The sequence below is a fragment of the Branchiostoma lanceolatum genome, chromosome 17 (assembly GCF_035083965.1).
Source record: "Branchiostoma lanceolatum isolate klBraLanc5 chromosome 17, klBraLanc5.hap2, whole genome shotgun sequence".
Classification (NCBI taxonomy): domain Eukaryota; kingdom Metazoa; phylum Chordata; class Leptocardii; order Amphioxiformes; family Branchiostomatidae; genus Branchiostoma; species Branchiostoma lanceolatum.
In genome coordinates, this window is record NC_089738.1 from 5,060,331 (window position 1) to 5,085,111 (window position 24,781).

At 39.1% G+C, this 24,781-nt stretch overlaps 1 protein-coding gene across 1 annotated transcript; it reads right to left on the bottom strand.

Moving 5' to 3' along the window:
* Positions 1-1,112: 1,112 nt before the first annotated feature.
* LOC136423311 (glycine receptor subunit alphaZ1-like) lies at positions 1,113-22,084 on the bottom strand. The gene is made up of 16 exons (XM_066411435.1): positions 21,943-22,084; positions 20,078-20,283; positions 19,448-19,525; positions 13,247-13,314; positions 12,987-13,038; positions 12,126-12,214; positions 8,759-8,826; positions 8,311-8,414; positions 7,704-7,823; positions 7,271-7,353; positions 6,714-6,845; positions 5,054-5,132; positions 4,188-4,322; positions 3,347-3,527; positions 2,797-2,862; positions 1,113-2,103 (listed from the first exon to the last, which is right to left on the bottom strand). Exons 3-16 carry the CDS (start codon positions 19,498-19,500, stop codon positions 1,903-1,905), a joined length of 1,431 nt encoding a protein of 476 aa, XP_066267532.1. The 5' UTR covers positions 19,501-19,525; positions 20,078-20,283; positions 21,943-22,084; the 3' UTR covers positions 1,113-1,902.
* Positions 22,085-24,781: the final 2,697 nt, after the last annotated feature.

The window sequence follows — 24,781 nt, forward strand, 5'->3', positions numbered from 1 at the left end:
AAAGTTTAAGCTAGCTAGAACTCTGTTGGTTCAGATGAAGTATAACGATAAGCTCTGTGCTTTTCTTAGTGCCTTGTTTGATTCTGAATAATGTGGTATTTGGAACGACATCCATCCATCCGACTTACCCTAGACTCACTGTGGATTCTTGAAGACACATTGCTCTGGCCTTCCGTATAATCTTCAACTCTTTCATTATTCAGGACACACATCCAATGTGACCTGACCTATAATGCCACGGCACTCAATTTATGGATGCATCAGTTATGAAGGCACTTCATATGAAAATTGGCTTAACAGATCTAAAAATTGAAATCTGAGATCTAAAAGTTATCATGACGGCGAGCTTTGACATTCTTGCACTGTTACGGCGATCATTGGCGTACACTTATGTCTCCATATGTATTGTAGAAAGACGGTACTGCCTGTGGTACAAAAAGGGACCAGGTTTGGATGTTGAGGCTACCATTGCCTCTTGTATAGTATTCAGTGTGAACGCAAAAATAATCCAAACAAAACAATCACGACCATTACCAAATACTAAAAATCAATAATTCAAAAACAAGAGGTTGATGCTCTTGTTTTTCAATTTTGAACTGCAATCACCCAGCTGACATATTAAAGAAGGGACATGGTTTAACTCAGCGTATTCACACCTCATATGCTATTTGATAGCGTAGCCCATCACACGATCCTTTTATAATGCCCAAGCTTCTTTAACTGAAGAAATCGTAGGTTAGTTATGACCTACGAACTGATTAGTGTTATATGTGTAGACTTACTGTAACAAAATATTCGCTTTGCGGTTACTATAAAGGACATCGATTAGACATAAAAACTAAGGCTATTAGAACGGATGTGATCATACCTCATTGCCATTGGCATTGCAATTTCGGGTAGCGACAATTGATACAAGAAATATGAATGTGTTAGATTAATGTTTTACATACACATGCAACAACACTCCAAAAATAGTTACTCAAGCAACTGGATAACATTTTTGAATAATTGTTCAAACATTTAAAAATTTTATCCAGTTGCTTGAGTAACTATTTTTGGCGTATCTTACTACCTGGATGTCTAATTTTCATCAACATGCAACAACATGCTGATAACATAGGTTAATGTTTAAAACCATAAAAGACACATTTGTACCAAAGTCATAATCATCTATTCATTCATAATGATTCGATATACAGATATGCAAACAGGGCAAAAACGCGTCTTTTCTCGTCATACCACATCATATAACCTTAGTAATACATACAAGTCCCCAACCAAATGTCCAATACTTGCAGTTCGCACAAAGCTCCATGACTATTCATGAGAGACCTTTCATATATACCTTAACTTATACCTGCACGACTCTGATACCATCACACAACCATATCAATGACCGATCTTGTGGTTACTAGGTCATTGCTTAAATTACCTTCGTCAAAAAGATACCAACCAGAAAGCATGCATCAGCCATCAACAACAATCCGATATGTTCAGGTCTTGTCAAAATCAATCACCTCTAAACACGGTGGTTAAAACAAGTTATACCATGTCAATACATTGGTTTATGCTGTTGGTACCTACTCAATATATCTTACCAGGACAGTCATCATTTTTGACAGTTCAATGCTAACGTCTGCCCCAGCCATTGGTCCATTTCTTTTTCAATTATATTTACAGATATCGTCGGACCTCATATCAATTCTTTATCCCTTGAATATGAAAAGAACCGTTCCGGTACTTTCTTGTGGGTATGCTATGCATACTTAATAGCATCATAACAGTAACATTTCTTGACATAACCCATCCTATATGTCAAACACATCCAACTTATGCTCTAATAATTTCATTGAGAAAACAGTTCATTTGAAATATGAAGTACGTCGTGTATGTCCTGTTTTATCACCCCTCATACTGTGGCAGAAAGATGCCCCAGTAGACAATATTGAAGATGCAGAAAACCACGGGGAAGAGGATCCGTGCAGCCAAGTCTATCCTACGTGCACGCTTCTGATAGAGAGCCTTGAGCTCTGCCATAGTGCGGTGGTGCTTCTCTTCTTCAGTTGGTTCGGAAGGTTTGGGCTCGGCGTTCTCAAGTTGTATCTAAAGGAGAGGAAAGATCAAAACGTTACTCACTGGTTCAGAAATTAGTCTGTCAATCATTTCAATTATAAAGTTGATTGATCACATTGCGTTGTGGTTTCTATCAATTACGTTACATTGTAACAGTTTGTACAGACCAAATTCAATTTGATTTATCTAACATTCCATAAGGCTACGATAGATATTTAGACGGCACAAACTGATTTCGTCATAGAGGGATTTTATCCATAAACTGTCCATGTCATCGCGCACGTCTGTGAAGAATGGACTACGTTCGAACGACGTCTCTCGGGAATTCACTTCCCCCTGGGCGGTCTGGCGCCTGCACTCATGCCGTCAAACGTTTCCGCATTTTGCTATACAAATTAGATGGCAATTTCCCTTCCTCACTTGCATGAAATACGGAGAAAACCGGCTTATTTTGTACTTGACTGTCGTAAATCAGTCAGACTGCAAACGACCACCTGCTTCTTCTGGGTTCCAGGAATGTCTTTGGAACGCGTTCGAAAGTGCAGGATGACATGACAGTTTGTGTATAAAATCCCACCAATGATGAAATCAGTTTGTGCCGTCTAAATAGGTTCATTGTAATTGCTCCCTTGCTTTTGCAGGCTTTGCAGGCATTAACTTAAAGTAAATTGTGTTTGCATGAAGTATTTTGATTGGTGGGTTAGGCCAGCCAGCAGCTGTTACCTGGGTGTGTCCTCCTCCTAGCAGTAAGCGTTCCGATGTGGCAGAAACTGAAGGTTTTAGTTCGACCTAATGGGTAACAGAATGAGCTGAGAATACATGTTCAGCCGCCCTATGAGTTAGCAAGATAATTATAAATAAAAGACTACTTTAATGTTCTGTGTATGTTGTGGGTATTTTAGCGATTTTCCTTGATAATCTAACCTAAAACAAGAAATGTTTTAGCATCATTTAGGGCATGAAAGTGATGAGCATGAAAGTAATGATATTTATGCGATTCGACTGTAAATCCTGTGCAAGTTCGGCACATTTAGCAGACCCAAGATTCATTAGTTATTGCTGTAATGCTCATGATGACAATGACAAAAATATTTTAAGAGTCACCTTATGGTAAAGAAAATAAACAACATAGAAGCGGGCATGTTACAAAGGAATGAGCTTTCTATATATCTAGCTTTTTATCCTTCTATTTTAGCTGCTTCATTTTATAACGTTACGAACAGTTTCATTTCAGTAAAGTGGGCTTCCTCCGTTTAGATGACCATATCCTCACCTCCTCCACTCCTTCAGGTGGTGTCTGTTCTATGCCCAGGAATCTTCTGAGTCTACCGGTGAAGCCAAACTTCTTGTGCCGTTTGAAGAGGAAGTGGACGGCAGCAAATTCAACCAGAGCAGAGAAGATGAAGAAAGAACACGCCAACAGCCAGATGTCTATTGCCCTCACATAGGAAAACCTTTGCAGAAAACAAATGTTTGGCTTTATCACGTATATCCTTGAGAATACAGAAACATACAAAGATGAGCAAACACAGGAAACATGTTGATATGTTCAACAATTAGAAAATTACGTCGTTAAACGTCCAAGTGATAAGAGACAGAAGTTACCCAAGCAGCTGGGCATGTTTTGTAAACGGTCAGACGATAGCATACACTATCATTGCTCAGCCACTGACAAGAGGTCATCATCATCATCATCATCATCATCATCATAATCATCATTATCATCATATATTGGATGCTATCTAAAATATACGACAGTTTACGAAATATCTCCAATTGCTTGAGTAACTTGTGCATTGTGTAATTCTCAAATTGTGCAACCAGATGTACGATAGATGTAGGATCATGGCCAAAAATCCTCAATAACATTATTTTAAAGGAATTTATAAAGAAAATGGAAGAAAAACGTCTGGGGGTATATGCTAACTCTACCTGCATACCAAATTTCAGTTTATTTGGTCCAGGGACGACTGAGATGAAGCCCTTTGAAGATTCGACAGGAGAAGAAGAAGAAAGAAACATGACCAAAGACAATATGTATCGCCCATACTATAGGTATGGGCGATACATAATTACAAAAAATAATAATCATTATCAAATCAACATGGCTTTACCTGGGCATGGTGCTTCTGTTGATGGCTGTAAAGGTGGTTGATGTCAGCACAGTTGTGATGCCGAGCGCCACACGAGCAGGGGCGATCTCCGGACTGATCCAAAACGTGAGCCACGACAGGATCACGATCAGAATACTACCAACATCGACGAACCAAAATAAACCATCGTGAGCGTTCAGATCAACAAATTGTTACTCAAAGCACACGCTATTACTGATACAAAAAGATTTTGCAATAGCTTCAGGTGGTTAGACAGTATTGATAATATTGATAACAATAATAATGATATTGATAATGATAACAATAATGATAATAATAATGATTTTTTTCTTGCACAATCATGCCCGAGGGCTAATTGCAAACAAAGAAAAGCAAAATTGTAAACTCTCTCTCTATATATCCATTTTAACGTCTTTTGTTCCCCATCATATGGAGGTAGGACGTGCTTGCACATGGATTGGGGAAGCCCCAGAACTCCCCATCAAGTCTTTTTGTAGCAAGAGTTTTAAGGTTGGATGCCCTTCCTAACGCCAACCCAAACCCCACTGTATGGTTTAGGACGTGTGTCTACTTAACAGAGATGGAAAATTAATTATAGAAATAAACAATCTACATATATATCAATTTCTACCTAATATTAAGATGCTCTTTGAGGAGTTTGGCTTCTTTTCACCATGCAGGGGTATATGAATTGCCCAACTTGTTGGTACATTAACGGATTGGACGACTTAAAGCAAAATGGCATTTTTTTCCTTGATCGGTATGGTGTGGAAAGCTTCGGACCGCTGAAGAAATACAATGAAAAGGGTAAATTAACTGCGGATGTATCGGTTGTGAACGACCACAGAATATACAAGATTGTTCACCTTGGAATATAGGTCTGTATGATGTAATAGCCCATCCTCCGGACCATTCTGAACTGGCCTTCCAGACATGAAAATGTTCCTGTGGAAGAATATTTCATCGTAGAGCATGGCAGAAGTTTACTAAAACCAGTCAATGTAAGTTTGTAACCTCGAAAGGGATAAATTCTTAACAGTCAATATGATATACTTCGAATACACACAGTTTCATGCAATATGTACATGGATATCCGGATATTAATGACAATGCTGATGGTGACAAAGAAATTCAAAGACCAAAATATTCTCAACGAAGTGATACATGTACACTCTCTTGCTAACGGGGTATTCATTTGGTACAATGCAATTACTCTTCACAAACATACAAGCATTTCAACCAAGGAGGTTCTCCTGTATCAAACTAGCGTGCTTCTACATTGTATTGGGATTGTACATACGCTTATCAGTTTGGGAAGAAGATAAAAATGTAGCAAATGCAATCCATGCAGCAATGTACACGTATGACAAAAACATAACTATGAAATAAGGGAATAGCATAGAAAAACGTTTATACGTATACAGGCATAATGCAATTTTAATTCATTCAGCAATGTATGACACAAAGGAATAGAATATTGGAATGGGAAAATTCGTCTGCAATTTATGTAAATTATGCCCAAACGTTTCTTTATTTAGAGTCCCTACTAGTCATTAGTTCCAGCATCGTCACAGAACAGCAATATAATACCAAGGCTCATGACCGACTTCAAGCTAATCTATCCAAATGTTTTAGCTGTAATCCCACAGAAATGACTTTGATCCTGGTAGTTAATGATTATGGCATGCGATTTCGTGGGCAATCTTCTTTCAAGGTCACATTATTTAGCTGGCACTGTGGCCAGATAAGACATGTATTCCTACAGATTACTGTAGATCATCGATCGCTAAGTGCTTTATTTTGCCATTCATGTGTGGCATTTCATGCATTTACTGTAATCGCTACATCAATCATGTGGATAGACAGGTAATACATGCTTTAACTCACAAACGGCTGTAAAAGATCTAGAAAGGTTGGGATACATCAATAACGTCACTACAATACAACATTATATCGCTACCACTGCACGAAATGGCCTCTGATCCTGACGTATCCGGACAGGAGAACTCGGAGATCCGGAAGCACAGATCCGTAAGAATCCAGACAGCTCAAATTTACCTACATTAAACAACATATGCAAGTAGTACACTGATGTGGTATACCACTTGCACATGCAAGTTAATTCAGGTAAATTTGACTTGTTTTAGTACAATACGGCCCCCGTATCCGTCTGGATTCTTACGGATCTGAGGTTCCGGATCTTCGAGTTCTCCTGTCCGGATACGTCAGGATCCGAGGCCATTTCGTCCAGTGTACAGGGAGTAAAAAAGGTTCCAAGAATTGGAGAACGTTATTTTATTAGAGCTGCCCTACCTATTTCTCGGACAGCGTCACATCTCTTAGAATGCACACCGCTGATCTGGAACTCTGGGAGGCTGATCGCCTCATTCAGAATCAAGGGTACTTCGCTCCAAGTCAGATTGATATCCATAGTAGTGTGGCTAACTACAGCAGACGAATGGAACAACACAATGAAGTGGGGTGGCAGGAGAAAGAATGGTGTTTAGTTTGAGAGAAGATAGCTACCTATTCGACGGACCACATCGCATCTCTTCGGAGTCGTGCGCAAGATCTTGTACTCAGGCAGGTGTATGTCGTCAGCCAGTAAGATAGGCGGGTCGGCCCACTTTAGAACTATGTCTTTCGCACTGTGGCTGTCTGCAAGGCAAATGCAACAGAAGAGCTGTCAAAGCCGTCCATACTTTTCATACTCTTTTCTGTCACATGCATATTTTCATCAATCATATTCAAGGTAATAGCAAGATGCGAATGTTGGTAACGTAATGTGTTATGCAACCACCAAAGATCTATTGCAAATCATATGGAGCATAAGGGCATAAGCATTAAACAAAGCACATTTCTTTTCTTTAGACTCTGAGAAAATGGCAAACAAATTCATACAGATATCAACGAAAACATCTTCATTATCAGTTTAATGCTTAGAAGCTTCAAAGCTTAGAGGCTTCATAAGACATTCTCAACAATGTGACAAATAGTATGGAAAATGTAACAAATGCATCAACCAACAGAATGTAACGTGATAAACAACAATGTTACTACATAATCAGTCATGCCATACATACAGCTTTCTATCTTTATAGAGCACTCTTGGCTGTCCATCGGGTAGAGTCGGAAGTTCATTGGGCATGCAAGTAGCGCAGTCTTCCTGTAAACACAGATTATGCTAATGGTTACAGCATGTTCTTGAATTTTTATTGTGTTAAGTTATTCTAAATAGCCCCAAAGCAAAACGGGGGGGGGGCGGCGGTATCGACTTCCGACGACCTTTGACCCAGTGCTAACGTCACACATGAAGATCACGTGTCTACAGCACTTATATAGCTGATGAAGACCGAGAGATTCAGAGAATAGTTTATTTCTTATTAAGCACCCCTTTCTTTAGATACTAACTTTTTGAACGGTAATCATCTTCAAGAAGTCATTCGTTGTAATTCAAAACATTGATCTATTCATAGACGGGAAAATTTGGGCAGAAGGATAGTCAGCTTTACGTACTTCGTACTGAACAGCACATCGCCATTTGGGTGGATTCTCATCATCCGGCTAGTTCCCGTAGATGAGGCGAATCCCGCAGCCTTCTCGTTCACGAAGAACACGTCGGGTAGCCAAAGTCGTCTTTAAAAATTGCGATAAAGTCTTTAGTTCAATCAATGAATCAATCAATGAATCAATCAATGTATTTTTTCAAAACTGGAATGTCCTGTCGCCCTTGGCCGCTCTTCACAGAGGTCCAGTTTGGAGGGGGCGGGGGTGTCACGGGAACACGGATAATGAATAGTGAAATTCTTTGTTGACAGACATACTGTCCCTGGCAGAAGATCGCCAGCAGTGGAGAACCTTCACTATGGGGGAGACGGAGAGAGAAAGAGAAAGAGAGAGAGAGAAAGAAGCTATGGGAGAGGAGAGAGAGAGAGAGAGAGAGAGAGAGAGAGAGAGAGAGAGAGAGAGAGAGAGAGAGAGAGAGAGAGAGAGATACTGCCCTTACGGCTGCTAGCTATGGGGCTGAGAGAGTGAGAGTATACCAGCTTTTGAATAGATCATTGAAGTTATGTCCATAGGCACCAGTGCTTTCTTTGTTAACATTTGTGGCTACGATAGATACCTACCGATGACGGTGTCGTACAAAGTGAGGTTGCCGTCGAAGCCAGTGTAAATGAAGCGAGGGTCGTTCCATTGCTGTCTCAGAAACACGGTGACGATGTAGTCCTAAGGAAAATAACATTTGATTGGTATTGTAGTTAAAGTAGAAAAAATACAATGGGAAGTCCTTGCATGTATAAAGATGGTCAATGTACGTTATTACAGACTTTTATGTAATGGATGATGTTGTGCCTTCCATTGCACCAATCAATGTTACCATGAAGATTTAACACAACAGAGGAGTCTGAAACGCCTGACTGTTTCAAAATTTTATCCAGTTGCTTGAGTAACTATTTTTAGCACAACAGGGGAGTGCATTCTAAAACGTAGTTGATTCCGTTCATTCTTGCTATTTACATGTATTTTCTTTCTGTTCACACACATATGACGTTATCTAAACAACCACTTACCATGGAGGACTCCGATACAGATCCCATAGTGAGGATATACAGCTGAAAAGTCACGGTAACAGCACCGCCTACCGGAAGGAAATTGGAGAACATCAACAGGTTGAAGACAGATCTCGCACTCATATGACTGTAACATTGACAGTCGAGTTACAAATTGCAGGTTTCAACAATAATTATGTTTAGCCATAAGTATGGCTAAACATATTGTTTTCTCTCATGTTTCTTCTTCTTCTTCTTCTTCTTCTCCTGTCAAATCTTCAAATCGATTCATCTCTGTCATTTTTTGACCAAATGACCTGAAATTTGGTACAGAGGTAATGTAGGCAAAAACCAATGTGCGTTCTTTTCCTTGTTTTGATATTGACCTTGAAAGTGATTTTATCGAGGTTTTTAAGCTATTTTTAGCATATCTTGGCCTCCTGCGCCCTGGTATTTCAACCGAATGACCTGAAATTTGCTGTATATGTGGCTTAAACAAATATTTAAAGGACTACATTCCCATTTTTGGCATACATATATTCAAAACGATTTATTTTGGGCTTTCTTGACAATATTTGCCACTTCTGTCACTTTCAATACTACATATGACCTACAGGTCGTTGACCCCGAGTGCCTTGCACCTGGCCAAGCTAGAAGTTTGCTTACGAGGAGGAAAGACCGGACATAAACATTTAACGTGATTATCGGGAAAACACCATGTTCCCTTAAACTCAGTGGTTAAATTGCAGTTTAGGAAATTTTATAACAGAAAACAAGTTAAATCAATGATTTTGTGAATGTTTATTCTAGCATTAGTTATTCCAGATATTTTCAAACTCCAAATTCTTCAACACAACACGGGAGATCGTTTCTCCTCAGACTGGCGCGACACTCCTGTCAAAATTGATTGATGATCTCTCTCTGCCGCCGACTTCATACATTTGGTCCGGCACGTTGTCGCAGTGGTGCGTCGCCGCTACGCGATCGAAAGCACGCCGCTGTCTGTCTCGGACCAACACGCGTCTCCCGTGATGTGTAGCGTCCACCACCAGGCCTTCCTACATGTCCTACGTACGGGCGTATGGATCGTAGAATTCGGCAAAAAAGGAATGATTAGGCCAGTAGAGTCAGTCCCCGGTAAGGTCAATGATTCGCCCCTTTGCGCTAGCTTGTAACGTTAAATGAATGTACCCTCTGGTGGCCAAACTTCACTGACAAACTTTCTCCCTATTATCATCATGAGCTTGCGTTAGTCTGGTACTAGTGACTATTATGTGCCGGGAATGTTTATCTATCGCACGCCTTGGAAGGAAGTTCAGCCATGATAAATGGTCGGCCGTTGCGAAAATTTGGAATCCCATGCTGTTGATTTTCGTGATTGAATCTGTAAGAAAATATATTTTCATGTCGTTCATGTTTTTGGGACGGACGCCGGGACGGGGTGAATTTTTTCTATCATTTTCGTCCCGTTAGTAATGCAAATCGAATCGTGTTGCACAAGAGGCAAAACACTAAAACGTGGGTCTTGTGGAGTGTTTTGGAGCGGGAAAATGCCGGATATTAGCGGTGCCGAACAGTGTACATCGTCGCGCGCGGGTGACGCTCCGTCAAAACAAATCCGCTGGTGGTCTAGCGCGGCCACCGAAAATAGGCAGAAACACACAGGAGGACTTAGCACCTTCGTTTATGAGGGCAATTGTGAAAATCTCTTGTTACAAATTGTTCGAACATTGATACATTTGGATAGATGGTTTGAAACTGTTCTAAATAAAGAGATTTTTGTGTAGTTACGTTCGAAATGTTTCCAACGTATGTGAAATAAGTTCAAACATGTTATAAGTTTCAATGCTAATTGTTTGAACACTTTAGAACTATTGTGACTTAGACATTCTTTTAATCAAAATAGTTCAAACATATTACAAATATTATACTAAAACCCTCTCGGTGACTTTGAATTGACTCAAATATGTTGTTTTTGGTCATTTCCTTCGTCTCCTGTCAAATCTTCATATGTATACTATGGAAAACTTCATTCTTCCCTGGGGTTGATCTTTTTTAATTCAATTTTGAACTGGGTTGATTATGCGCAAGAGTGTAATTTCAGCGGATATTTTTCGACTGGTTTACATGGAAATGGCACGGAATATCCCATTCTTGCAAGGGGAGGATTCTTTAATTATTTTTCAATTTTAAGCTGGAATGATTATGAAAAAGTCCATTTTTTAGCAGAAGTGTATTTGTTAATCAATTAGTGGATATGGTTGTGGACTGGTCCATATTGTGTTGAGGTGCTACTGGAAGACTCAATTTTGGACTGGGGTGATTCATTTTTTTAGTGCAAGTATTTTAGAATGGTCCATTGTTATTTTGGGAGAGTCCATTTTTTGCATGGCGAGGAGTATGGCTAAACATGCTGTATTTGCTCGCAAATGTTGCCTTTCTAGTGTGTTATGGTGTTCTAAGGTGTACTGAATAGTTTCCGACTATGCTTTGTCCAAACTAAAGAACAACAGTGAAGAAGAAGATGTTCACCTACAGATCTGTAAAGTTGCGGAATGCACTACAAAGTGAATTTAAGACTGTATCAGATGTGAGGCGGTTCAAGAAAATAGTAGATCGATTTTATGTAACTTAATCTTTTTTTACACTAATAATAAATCAATTGTTTCAAATTCTAATAGGTAGCAATTTCGGTAATTTGTAAATATTATTCCTTCACTATCTGATAATTTGTTGACTTGATAATTCAGTTATAATAAGTTCTCTGATCTGACCTCTGACCTCAATTCTTAAGTCTGTACCTTTATGTAAATATGTACTTATGTGTATATCTTGTGTATGTATTATGCTGTTGTATTGTTTAATGAGCCCTGGAAGATTAGCCCCCTAAAGGGCTAAAGGGCATCTAATAAACCAATAATAAGTTGAAAGTTGAAAGTTTATTCAAATAAAATACATAGTAGTCCATAGGACTAAATTCGTATTTCATTACATAAAATTGGTCATGAATCACAAGCACTGTCCATTATCAACATCATCAACGAAATACATACTATATACATACACATTAAAATTTCAGAATCTCAGGTACCGTCGTTACACATCATCATAGACATACTCATAAAAATAAACTCTATCTTACATAAGTACTAGAAAAATGGGCTCTATTCTACATGGACAACGTATAGGTAAATGTGTGTCTGAACAAACAAGTAGCTCTTCGCTTGTATCATTCTAGTCCCATTTTACAAGTCACCATTAGGCAGTCCGACCAAGTAGGGAATTGGAGAGAATAAACCAATCCTATCCTTTCAAAGTACATCAGACAAGAGGGCTAACCATTTACCAACACTCATCTGTATCTTACACAAGCTACAGTTGAAAATACCTCTGAAATTTGGCCTCAGCCGCTGGTCATAGCTGTCCAGCATCTGTAGGACCAGCTCCATGGACGCAGGTGTTGTTCCCAAGTCGTCACTGGAAATAGAAACAGACATAAATTGAATTTGCAACATTGTAATATCTCTTTTAGTTTTCTTTATAATAATAATAATGATAATTACGATAGAAATTAATTGTTTATTTGACATTGGCATTGCATACAACATATCAGAGTTGCAGTCAAAAGACTGAATTGCGCTGAGAATAATGAATTATTCATACAATAAAAGTGCACAGTATAAAAGGTTAAAACATATCATGCTAAATTGTATTGGGTAGGATTTCGGCAATTATTGTATTTAGGTATTTAACAGTATTGAAAAATCATTAATGATGATTACAATTATATAAACGATGACATAATTCTTCAGACGTAACATACAACAAGTACAGATGGTGGTAGTGATTCCGAGTGAAGGATGCTTCTGGCAAAATGATTCAAACAAGAACTTAGAGTACCTTTAATTCATGGGATCGTTGTTTGCAAACGAAACATTACTACATCTTATGAATATGTGTTTACCCAACATGTATCATCGGAAGCATCTCTAACAGTGTGTTAGATGTACGTGTCAGCACCGAGTTATACGACTTACGTCTGTCTACATACCTACCATGCCTCTTTACCAGACTAGGTCAGCCGATAGGGAATCCATCGAGTCAATAACTTCTATTTAGGCCACAGACCACACTTGTAAAACATTTGTTCAACTAATCAACAGTTTGCTTAGACTTTGTCCAACAAAGGAGTGATGAGGATATTTCATTTAATGGTTACTGTAGTAGCTTTCATTATATATCATTATACCTTGCAGTAGCTGATTCAAACGTGGTTGAATCGGTGGCATTTTCGGAGTCGCCTGGAACAAGAAAGAGGAAAACAGTTGCGGCAAGAAAGATAAAACGATCTGCGATATCAAATGTTGTGATAAATTGAGATTACGCAGGACTACTAGTAGTAGTCCACTGTGTTTTGCTGCTGCAGTGGTCTGAACACGAAGCTGCAATCAGTCTTTTTTCAATCAGTTACTAAGGGCCGTAGCATATTATCTGGTGTAAACAACATACCATCAGAAAGTTGTCTGGAATAACGCTTGGGGTTCGGCGCATCGATATCATCCTCAGCAACGGACAATCTGCAGAAACATTAAAAAGCATGGAAAAGCTTCTTACTCAACTGCTTATGATCATGATGATCACACTAAAAAACAGTGCGTATCATGAAATCATCACAAATTCATGAAATACTGCAATCATTTTCAAAAAGTTCATGAATCTGAAATATCAATTATGAAATTAATGATATGTGTCGAATAGTGATAAGCACTTCGTCATTGCTCAAAATCAACTGACCACCTAGCAATAGTCCAACTTGTGTTACATGGTGTTCTCGGTGTAAATACCATTGTACCGAATAGTTTACTGAATGATTGGTCGTAAAACCTTAGTAATAGAAAAAAAAATACCGTATACACATAGACCAACGGCTACATCGTCGATCAAGATACCCTACCCTACTCATTCCAATGGTAATTGCTTCCACCATTGTCCGTCAAATCACAAGGTTCCCTTTTCGTTCTTATGGCCGGCTATTATAAGGGCTCTAGATAAGGAACCACACCAATTTCCATTTGAAAAAGAACCCCCATGCTGCCATATGTCACAGTTAACTCTGAGACTTCTTCTTTGTACGGTTACTGTTCACGTCTAGTGCCCCATATTCATGACTCCCCAAGTAATGAGGCAGAGTCAGGGCAAACCGATACCCATAAAATCACACCACTTTACGGACGATAAGCTTTGTGTGCTATTAATATCCGGTCCTTCCCTTCATGTGCGAGGTCACGGCATTTTGATATCTTAAGGAAAGCACACCCCTGACACCATCTACCACAGTGACTGTACTTCAAACTTGACGGTATTTGCATAAGAATATATCGAATTTCTAACTCAGCAGTATACTATCAAAGATATATTCTTGACATGTAAAACTTCTCTTTGAAGACATAACTGGAATGCTCTGTGACAAGTAATACTCCTCTACTTTGATCTAGGTTTTGGTAAATCCAGTCGGAAATCTTCCTTGATCGAAGAGTGCATTCAACTAGTCTCTACTAGACTGACTACGCCGGCTATAGGGAGAATATTTGCCGGGGCTAGGAGAGTTTGCCACTATAGGTTTCCATTTGTAGGCGCAGTCAGGGAATGGGGGATGTTAACCTTACCGTGGACTGACTCTCCTGACAAATTATTCCTTTTTTGCAGAATTGTACGATCCTAAAAAATTCCCAAAAGGTTTTGGGCATAATGAAGAATTCAACGTTTGCCTAAATTGCATGCTAGTTTCAGTCTTGTACCAACATGTCGTTCACCTCTCCCTATTACCAAAGAGTGGAGCTATGTAGACAGGCCTGTGGAGGTCAACAGCAGCCCAAGATGTCACTGTATTTGGCCAGCTGTCAACAGTGCCACATGGTGGAATGCCAAATGCCAAGACCTGAATACTTCTACTTGGTCTTCATCAACGATTAAGCGTGAATTATTCATGTTTGTCTTGGCATTTCAAAAGCTTTTGAAGTCATAAAATATACACAGTTTGCTTTACTTGGAATACAGACTGGTATTTGCTAATGCAAAGGTCATATTATGAACTAACGACGAGGGATCATGTGTGTGTATGCCCTATGCAACCGTATTCATCCGCACTTGTTATTGATTTCAAAGGAGTCCTAAACTCCAGAAGGCAGTGTTATTTTCCACCAGATTATGTATCAATCAATACAAAATCAGCCGACTTTTTACAGAATTCCGCTTGTGGTGAATTACAAAAGGTGTGTTTTATAAAACAATATATACTCAGTCAACCCGTGCAGACCCTACCCATATATTCCCTATGCACAAACATACATATTTAATGGTGAATATTTTCGGCATAAATGAGGGGGGATAAGCACAATAAGAAGGACAATTGTAAGATATAAAAGAACACATAGCAAGACAAGTTTTTCTTATCCCCCCTGACATTCGTTTTGTAATCTAACTTTTGCCAGGCCTTGACAGGCACATTATATTAAGCAATAGGCTGAGGTTGTTTGATTTGATTAATTAGAAAATAGAGGGTCACCTGGGGAATCTGGTAGAATACTGAGTGCTTTTGGATGCGCACGGGACTAGTGGGTACTTTATCATATACTGTAAAAAGTATTCATTTTTACTTCCTAAAATTATCATCTATTGGAAAATAACTCCCCCTCTGGAGTTTAGGACTCCTTTGAAATGTGCATATAGAAGTTTTAGTTCCGACCCACTGGAGGCCAGTCAAAAGAAGTTACTGTGAGCCTAAGACTTGACTGACAAAGAGCCTGTGCCAAGAGAGAGATATGATCGCATGGGTCAAACTCAATTTTCCACCAGGAATTAATGCCTATCCACTTGGTCAATAAGCATTATGCTACTTTAGGTTGAATATAGATTTTCAGATCTCTAGTGAATACTCGGGCACAATCGGACACAGTCCTCTCCAGAATAGGAAAAGGAGATACTGTCAATGCATAAATACTGTAGCCGTATGTGACTATAGCGCTACCGCAAACTTAAAACCACCGATAGCACTCCATTTTCGACTTAGCGCGAAATGAAAACCACGCGAACTTAAATGCATTCGCAGTACCTTTGAATAAATCTAGCTGTAACGTTTTCTGAGTGTACTTGCAATTGCCCGTTGCATGGGTGAAATGAAAATACAAATTCGTACAGATTGTACATAGTTTTCCAAGGTATTTCAATGAAAATGTTGTAAGACTATTCCCAACAGAATACAACATCATATACAGTTCATACATACTAAATACCAGGCCAGACTCAACTGTACCTTTGCGCATTACGTCATACGAAAGCTGTAGATGTTAAAAATGTTCATTGGCTGTAGGTGGCTGGCCTTCCCAAAACGAATGTTGTATGTGCATTATAGTTTTTACCAACCATCATAGAAAACTCTTACGTGATTTCAACACCCTTTTTGTTAGATTTTATATCATATCCTACGAAATATCCGCAAGGCTCAGTGATTAGTAATTATGCTGGCTTGTCACAATACTAATATATTGTGTGCCAACATTCAACCTTATCAAATAGTCATTGTACAGACTAGTAAGATGTCTGGTAAAACATTGCAGTACCGCAGCAAATGATTCAAGAAATTACAAGCAGCCACGACGTAGCTGATATAGATACTAGCTAACTGCTGGGTTTGACTGTCAAAAAGGGACATTACTTCGCGTAGGGACACTTTGGCTGAGTTCACGGCCACAACCTTCAGAGCCATATTTAGATGTTTGTGCAACACGCTACATGGGGGACCTCTAAATAAAAGTGTGGTTGATCAGGCGTTTCATGTCACAGAAGCCAAGATATAAACTTCTGAATACACACAAAAATGATAATCCACCATATGCATTCACAACTTGTGGCCAAGCACAGAAATGAGGAAGCTGTCGAACAATAGACTTACACATGGAATATCAAAGCCAATGCAATAACTGCGGAGTACAATATTACTTATCTTTTCATAATATTAGTATCCTTAGGATACGCCAAATAACAGTTACTCAAGCAACTGGATATGATTTTGGTAACGGTCAGAGGTTTCAAGTAGCATCCACTACTTTTATTCAGTGACTCTGGGCAAAATTTGTCAAACAGCAGGTTTTAACTACGACCTATGAATTGATATGCAAATAAAAAGAATGTCTATCATCCTTAGGATAATAGATGTTCCCTTTGCGAATATTTTAGCAGTGGGAAATAACTAACAAGAATATTCAAATCATAGTAACTTGAATACTAATCAGAGGACGATGACAAGCGGTCAACTGCCTAAGGTTAAGGTGACGATAGGCAGAAAATAGAATGGTGACCTTGGATTTGCATGCAATGCATTGTAGAAGCATGGGCACTATATCATTATTTCAAAGCGGTAGAGATCTAGAGGTAGTGATGCGTACCTAAACCCCGGACCTGATCCGGACTGGACCTAATGTTTAAGTTCAAGTCCAAAAAAACCTAAACGTCTGGAAACAAGTCCGGACTTGAAACAAAAAATCTCTCGCTTATGTATATTTATACTCCCTTTTTGTCTTAAGCCATCATAAACCTTCCTTAGATCGTGAAATTTGCAATGAAAAAATATGAAAATATTGCTGTTTTTTGTGTTTATAACGGAACTTTCGTGTTTATACTGACTGTATATAATTTCTCATACATAGTTTTCAAATTGCATGCAAGATATATGGAACAGGAAAAAAATATTTTAGCACACATATGCCATGGGTTCAGGTCCGGAGTTATAAGTCCGGACCTGAACCTAAACCCCTTGATCTGAATCCGGACCTGAACGTGAACACGGGTTAAGATGCACACCACTATCTAGAGGGGTAATTTTCGTGCTACTAAAAGAGCAAGGAAGCGTGAAAATAAGGTAATCATTGCCAGGTCATTGAGGTGACAACACGCAGGTCTTGATGGATGCCAAATGGAGGTGAACGTAGTTAACTTCCAATCAAAGATACACGATCAATAGTGGTTTTCCCATTAACCAATCCATCCCCTTGCAGTATGAAATACAATACTATCACGATTGTTTACAACATCGGTTGTCCTTGCATCGATTTCTGTGTTGTATATTTAAAATGTACTTGAGTTTCTAAATTGCACAACTAATATACCCTAAATTATGTATATAACGATATCGGTTTTAATGTGAGCTGACTTGTGAATACATAGCCAATTCAAACTTTCTTTCCAGTCTGCCATTGTGTATCATCAATAAAGCTTCAGTTTTATTCTTAGCATTTCTTTAACTCTCAGCTGTAATATATTCAGCGGTAAAGTTGGCAATAGGATCCATCAAGCCCCCAAGACAAAATGTTGGCCATATGTTAGTGACTAGTACATTACATTATCAGCATACCTCATAAACTAAAAGCTCCTGCTGTTATAAAGTGCGATGACCTCTCACAGTGGTACAAACATCGGAAGCTACCACACAGGATGTAGCTCCGTGTGCATGTAGTGCAACTGTAGGGTATTTCCTTTTTGAGTAATCTCCAAGCAGATCTACACAGTGCCAAAAATCGTATATGCTAGCCAGAGAAGCTCCAGTCAGCAAGATAACCGACTGGAGCTTATCCGGCTGACTGGAGCTTTTCTGGCTAGCATATACGATTTTGGCACCGTATAGATCTGCTTGGAGATTACTCCTTAATGTGGGTTTTCAAATGTGACCATCATAATTATAAGCTAGTCAACTAGGACGTATCTATCCATACGGCAAATGTTGCGAACAGGTTGCATTCCACATGGCAGTATTACATATAAGCTAGTCAACTATAGGACGTATTTATCCGTACAGCAAATGTTGCGAACAGGTTGCATTCCACAAGGCAGTATCACAGTCATAATTCTGCATACATGGCTCCCAACTGCCATACTGCTTCGTCAACCTTGACCCTAGCAGTCGTTTATTGTATTATAGCTGCTCACTGCCTATACGTTGTCAGCCTTAAATTGATTATGTGGTCGTCACTTTGCCATGCTGCCCAAGTTCAGGTCAGCTAATTAACCGTCAGCTCGTCCTGGCATTTGATAACGACCGTCCTCTTCATCGCCTTCCCTGCACGTTCAAGGTCATACCTAAACCTCTTATTACCGTCGAGTCAGTAAAGAAACTGTGTATTACTAAGATATTCTGAGACACCCTGAGAAGAGTAGATATCCAATCGTGCTTACATGCCAGCTGGCAAGGGTACGCTAGCCTCTACCAGACTAACTACGCCGTGTATATGGAGAATATTTGCCAGCGAAAGTTTGGCCACCATGGGCTTTCATTTGCAGGCTCCGAGGGGGGGATTATTAACCTTACCGTGGACTGACTCTACTGTCCAATTATTCCTTTTTTTGTCGAAGCCTACGATCCATATTACCCCGTGGAAAGGCCCGACGGAGGCTAAGGGTACACCACTAGGAGAGGTTGCTTCAGGGGTCACCAGAAATAGAACCTGCAATACGATATCCGCCCGAGAAAGGAAGTCCTGCTTGCTCTCCAGTCTATAGAATACTGCAATGGTCTTGCTTGAAATAAATGTGAACGTAAAACCGAGAGTGGGAAAGTGAGATACGCAAGCTGATCTAACGTGATTTCCTCACATTGCCAGCTAGATTAAGAGTAAGGTATAATGCTGCCGATATGTGTATACATAAAACATAGCTTACCCCTTTGTGCTGAACACGACACCAAACAAGAGTAGACCGCTGGCGAGCCTCATGTTGTTTTGGCTGCGGGTCTAACAGCTGAGAACAGGAAGGAAAAGGAGAAATTTGTGAGGCTCGCATGTAGTTTTCGAGTACTCCTGATGAGGGTTACATATATAGCATAACCACTGAAAATCATTGGAGTAAAGGGATGGAAATTGAATTGAATTTATGATTAATTTGACACTAAATGTACATTGCAAGAGAACACAATGTCGACAACGTGTAATAATGTTAACGAAATAAGTCTTGTATTTTCAAATTAAGAAAGATCGTTGGATTTGTAACACTGGTCATTGCGGTGTGCTTTTTCAAATGGGTAGGCAAAATCAATGTGTCTTTATACAGTATTTCTTTTTTTTCTTCAAAACTATGCAATAGTACATGAGCCTAAATCATCCACTATCTGATATGAATGTTCAACCTTGAAAAATCATACGTCCCAAACTAAATTCAGCGCATACCAACGTGAGTAAAAATTCCTATCACTATGGCAACCAAAATGACCTGCAAGATGTTTTTAAATGACTGCACATAGAGATACTAGTATGCCGCTATTTTCTAACCGGCTCATGCACAATGTCAACTTACGTGCATCTGATGTTACTGGTGAAGCATGTAGTCCCTTGTAGACAGCTCGAGAAGTTTATTTAGCCAATCCACCGGCTCAACGTGAACATCGGTCAAGCTGATAAGCTTCTGGTTCCTTGGAAGTAATCTCTGTTGAAACATCACACCCTCATGTCCTCATATGACTCTGATCTTGGTTACTTTCCACCCTTAAGTTTTTCTTGGTCCTGAAAGACGAGACCATAAAATTCAGAGCATACGAGAAATGACTGAACCAAATATACTCAATCCTGTGGTCAATCAACTGGTGAATTCCAACCATGCTTTGTAGATCTCGTGGAATAGCGTGTGTCCAAAGATTAGATATCAACACTCTGAAGGCTCTATTGGGTTAAGATGAAGGACATCAGATATGATAAATAGAATGGGAGACAGAATTCGAGTCGTTGGTGGCCTGCTTCAATACGTTGGACCGGTCGGTAAACATAGAACTGGAATACTTCGCTCATCCATGTTAAGCTAAGGTGGTATGATTGAGAAGCTGGGGCTCTAGGCTGCCTGATCGCAGTGCTATAAGAGATGCGACCTTGAATGAGTGCACAGTCACTAAGTATATACCTAATCTTTGGACACACGCTATTCCACGAGGTCTACAAAGTATGGTTGAAATTCACCCGTTGATTGACCACAGGATTGAGTATATTTGGATCAGTCATTTCTCGTATGCTCTCAAAAGAAGAGATAAAACCCAACAAAACTACATGTATACGTACCAGCATGTAGATTCTAGAATGTAGCATGATATTGGGTGTAGCCCATATACATTATCATTGTATAACATCATTATTATATAGCTGTTTGTACTAAGGAGTACCTAGCCCTTTGGCTTGTATTTGCAAAAAACTTTGATTTGTAAAATGGTTGACATGTCAGGGTCTGAATTTGAAAACTGTGCTAATTTGAGTGAAATAATTAAAACTAGGCGCGGTACTACTACAAGTGAACCCAAAACCCCCTTCAGAGCCGCACCCATCACGCCCAGCATTGAATGGTACGTGTAAAATAACTCGCGCGGTTTCGGCGTTGCTAGAATGCGGCGAGCTTGATCATAAATGGTATAGCTAGCAGTGGCATCTACGCTATGCTTATCTATATACCAGTTGGATTTGGGGATTGAACTTCATAAAAACAAATATATCATTAACAATTTAAATATCAGATACGCTATAATGATTTCCCCAATAAAATTGCATTAGAAGTCAGCGTACATGCTGTAAAGAAAGAACATCGCTAGTAAAAGTGGGAATGCGGCACTCCAGTGCTAAGACGGCTTTAATTTCATGCATACTCTTTAAGTACCTTATACGCGGTTAGACATCGCAGTAAAACCAAATCCGTTACGTCTCCCGAATGCTTGAATGAGGAAAAAACTGTCTAACGAGAACAGCTTCGGCTATCGTAAAGCAACAATTTCAAAATATGTAAAATCACGTCAGGGCTTCTCATTCAAATCTGGACTACATATATAACGTTATATAAATGGTTTTCTTATATCTGTAATGCATTATTTGAATTTCATTGCAAACAAGTAAAAACATGCCGGATTACTGCAGTCAATGCAGCTAAATCCTAAACATACTGCACTGATTCTATGAATGCCATCATTACATTAGATCACAAACTTACGATTCAGTTTGCATAGTGATGGTAGCAACCACCCATCACCATATCGTTGGCTTTCATAGAGTCCGTGGTGCATTATTTGAATTTCATTGCAACTACGTAAAATCACGCCCTATATAATTACAGTCAATGTTGCTAAATCCTTAACATGCTGCATTGATTCTATGAATGCAATCAGTAATTCAATGAGATCACAAACTTACGATTCAGTCTGCCAAGAGATGGAAGCAACCACCCATAATCACCAGATCGTCGGCAGTGCCATACTGAAACGCTACAGCTATGGCAGCACTTAGCCGCGCGTGTACCACCCTCTGTGTACTCAAACGTATGTCACGCCACTGCTCAAGACTAATGCCTGAATCGGGCGCAGGTGGCAATGGCCGAGAAATTATAGGTCCATGTTACAAATGTAATCAAGTTGACCCCATAAGTAATGAAGAACAATGAAATTGGGGCAAATTCTTACTGGTTGGCTGAAACTGATTTTTGTTTGAGGATACTGGATTTTTGTATGATCATTAACATTTCATGCCTTAATTTTGCTTTGCTTATGGAAATTCAAAGGTTTAGGGGTAGATTACCTGCAGTCAATCCGTGTGCTAAGTCCTAGTTCAAATTGAAATGGAATATACCGTCTTCCTTATATGTAAAAGTTTGTTTTATTGAACACATCCCGTAATAAAGGGGCAGTAGTAGAGTACTGTCAGCATATATATATATAATAAAACCTATAATGCTATTAGCATATCCTTGTCTTCTAATGAAAACTATGTCAAGATATCCTAATTTTCCTAACCTCCATAACATATCAATTCAGAGTTTTGGTATAAAACCTGGTTTCCCGGTCCTTTCCTTAGTCACTGACGAAACGTCTGTTTCAAAATTTTATCCAGTTGCTTGAGGAACTATTCATGGCGTAAAACCTATAATGCTTCATGACGCGGCAAAACAAAATGACTAAATCTTTATTTCATCATCATCAAAGAGTATAGATAAGGCGTCATAGATAATAATAACTTTATTGCACAACAATTGTAGAAGGTACAAAGTATGGCATCCACTGGTACATTTTAAGATAACATTTTATTATGCTAATCAATCTATCTTATACAATATAGTGTAGTAGTATGGAATGACATTGGGATTTTACAATCATTGAAGGAGTTTCTAACGTCTATAAATTCTTTGACATATTTCCCAATGTATACCATGCAGTGGTTGTCATATGTCATTATGTACTTAAATTTGCTATTCAAGTCCATTGAGATAAATCCTGGTAAATCCGACGATAGCATGAGTATAGTGAATAACGTATATCAAAATATTTGGGACATACATGTACAATCAAAAAGTGATATTCGTCTTCAATTACCTCTGGACAAAATGGAAAAACCATCTGGTCGATAGAAAGTTGTTGAAATCTACCCAAAACAAATGCGACACGAATGCATTAATAATGTAAACATCCGTAAGCTTCGCCACACACTAAGCAAGACTTGCTTTTATTGACTTACCAAGCACATTCTTAGTGAAGCAGACGTCTTAAGTGACTTAAAACTGCCGACGACAGAAAGCACAGAGGTACCTTGGCAATTAGAAGTAATCTATGTGGAACCCTTGGGAAATGAAACCATTCGGTTTCTATTACAATGTCTGCCATTTCTCATTAAGCCAAGCAGCAAAATCGAAATAGGTCTTGGAAAAGATCACATGAGGAAAAGTGGCGATTTTTCCAATCATCTTGCCTTCCAGACCTTTTTCAGATGTCGTATGGCCGATGCTTAATCTAAATTTGACCGCCATTAACATTACTGTAATTGCAGAAATGTTCGCGATGGTTTTACGTTCAGTTTTCGCGGCGACCGTTTCACCGCGAACGTAAAACCACCGCGAATATTTTGTCCAATACTGTAACAGTATGTGACTATAGTGCTGCCTCAAACTTAAACCACCTTGAACACGCCATTTTCGCCTTAGCGCGAAGTAAAAACCACGCGAACTTAAATGCATTTACAGTAATCCGTCAGGTAACATAAGTGTGCTTGAGAGAACAGCTCCTAGGTATGCACAGTTTGATAGATATATAGAGGTGCATTATACTGTGGGACATTGGGTTGAAGATCTGTTTGGAAGTATATATCAAGGCTGGTGGAATTATGTTAGAAGATGTTAAATTTTGTATCTTACTTGACCGTCAACTCTTCGAAGCTTTCTGTTGTGTCCAGGCAAAAGTTTAAAATGTCCTCTTGGCAAAAATCTATTCCGTCCGACTAATTTTATACTTAAGGAACCGTGGGTCTTAATTGCATCGATATCTTTATCCACAGGGTACGTATATTCAAGACAAATATGGAAAAAAGGCAAAAGTGATTGACACATAGAATCATAAAGGGCAAATATACTACACACCATCGTTCGTGCGAAATTATGAAACACGTATATTTTAATCAACCACCCTGGACACGGCTAGCCTGGGTGCCATCCTTTTACTAACGGGGCCCCTACACTCGCTACTCTAAAAAGTATATATTTTTTAGGGCAGCGAGTGTATATAGGAGCCCCGGTAGTAATAGGATGGCACCCAGGCTAGGACACTGCAGAAAGCGACCAAAACCCTCAAGTTAATGGTCAAAGTCTCAAGAATATGTAAACATTCTGACGAACGGTATCAAATGAGCATTCCATTCCACTGGATTCAAGCATAAGAATTTAGTCTGATGAATCATAATACCCGTTTTTGGAGTGGAATGCTCCTTTAAGTGGCATTGATCCGATGGTATGTCAAATTGCGCAAGAAAAGACATGATCGATACGGTTGAAAGCCAATTACTTTATAATGTCAACTTCCCCGTCTGTTGCTTGGTCACCGGGCCAAAATCTTTCACAAGAAATAGAAATACGGTAAATGCAGAAATGTTCGCGGGGATTTAATCAACGATAATAATAACTTAATTGCAAATCCATGCTCGGAGGCTAATTGCAAGAACACAATGAAATGAGATAATGATAAATACACGGTAATGAAATAAACACAAAGTA

Excerpts from the sequence above, each read along its gene's own strand:
- LOC136423311 (XM_066411435.1), bottom strand. The coding sequence starts at position 19,500 with ATGAGGCTCGCCAGCGGTCTACTCTTGTTTGGTGTCGTGTTCAGCACA. Across the intron at positions 13,039-13,246 it reads TTCCAGACAACTTTCTGATG|GCGACTCCGAAAATGCCACC; the intron begins GTATGTTGTTTA and ends TTCTTGTTCCAG. Across the intron at positions 7,824-8,310 it reads TACGACACCGTCATCGGTAG|ACGACTTTGGCTACCCGACG; the intron begins GTATCTATCGTA and ends CAATTTTTAAAG.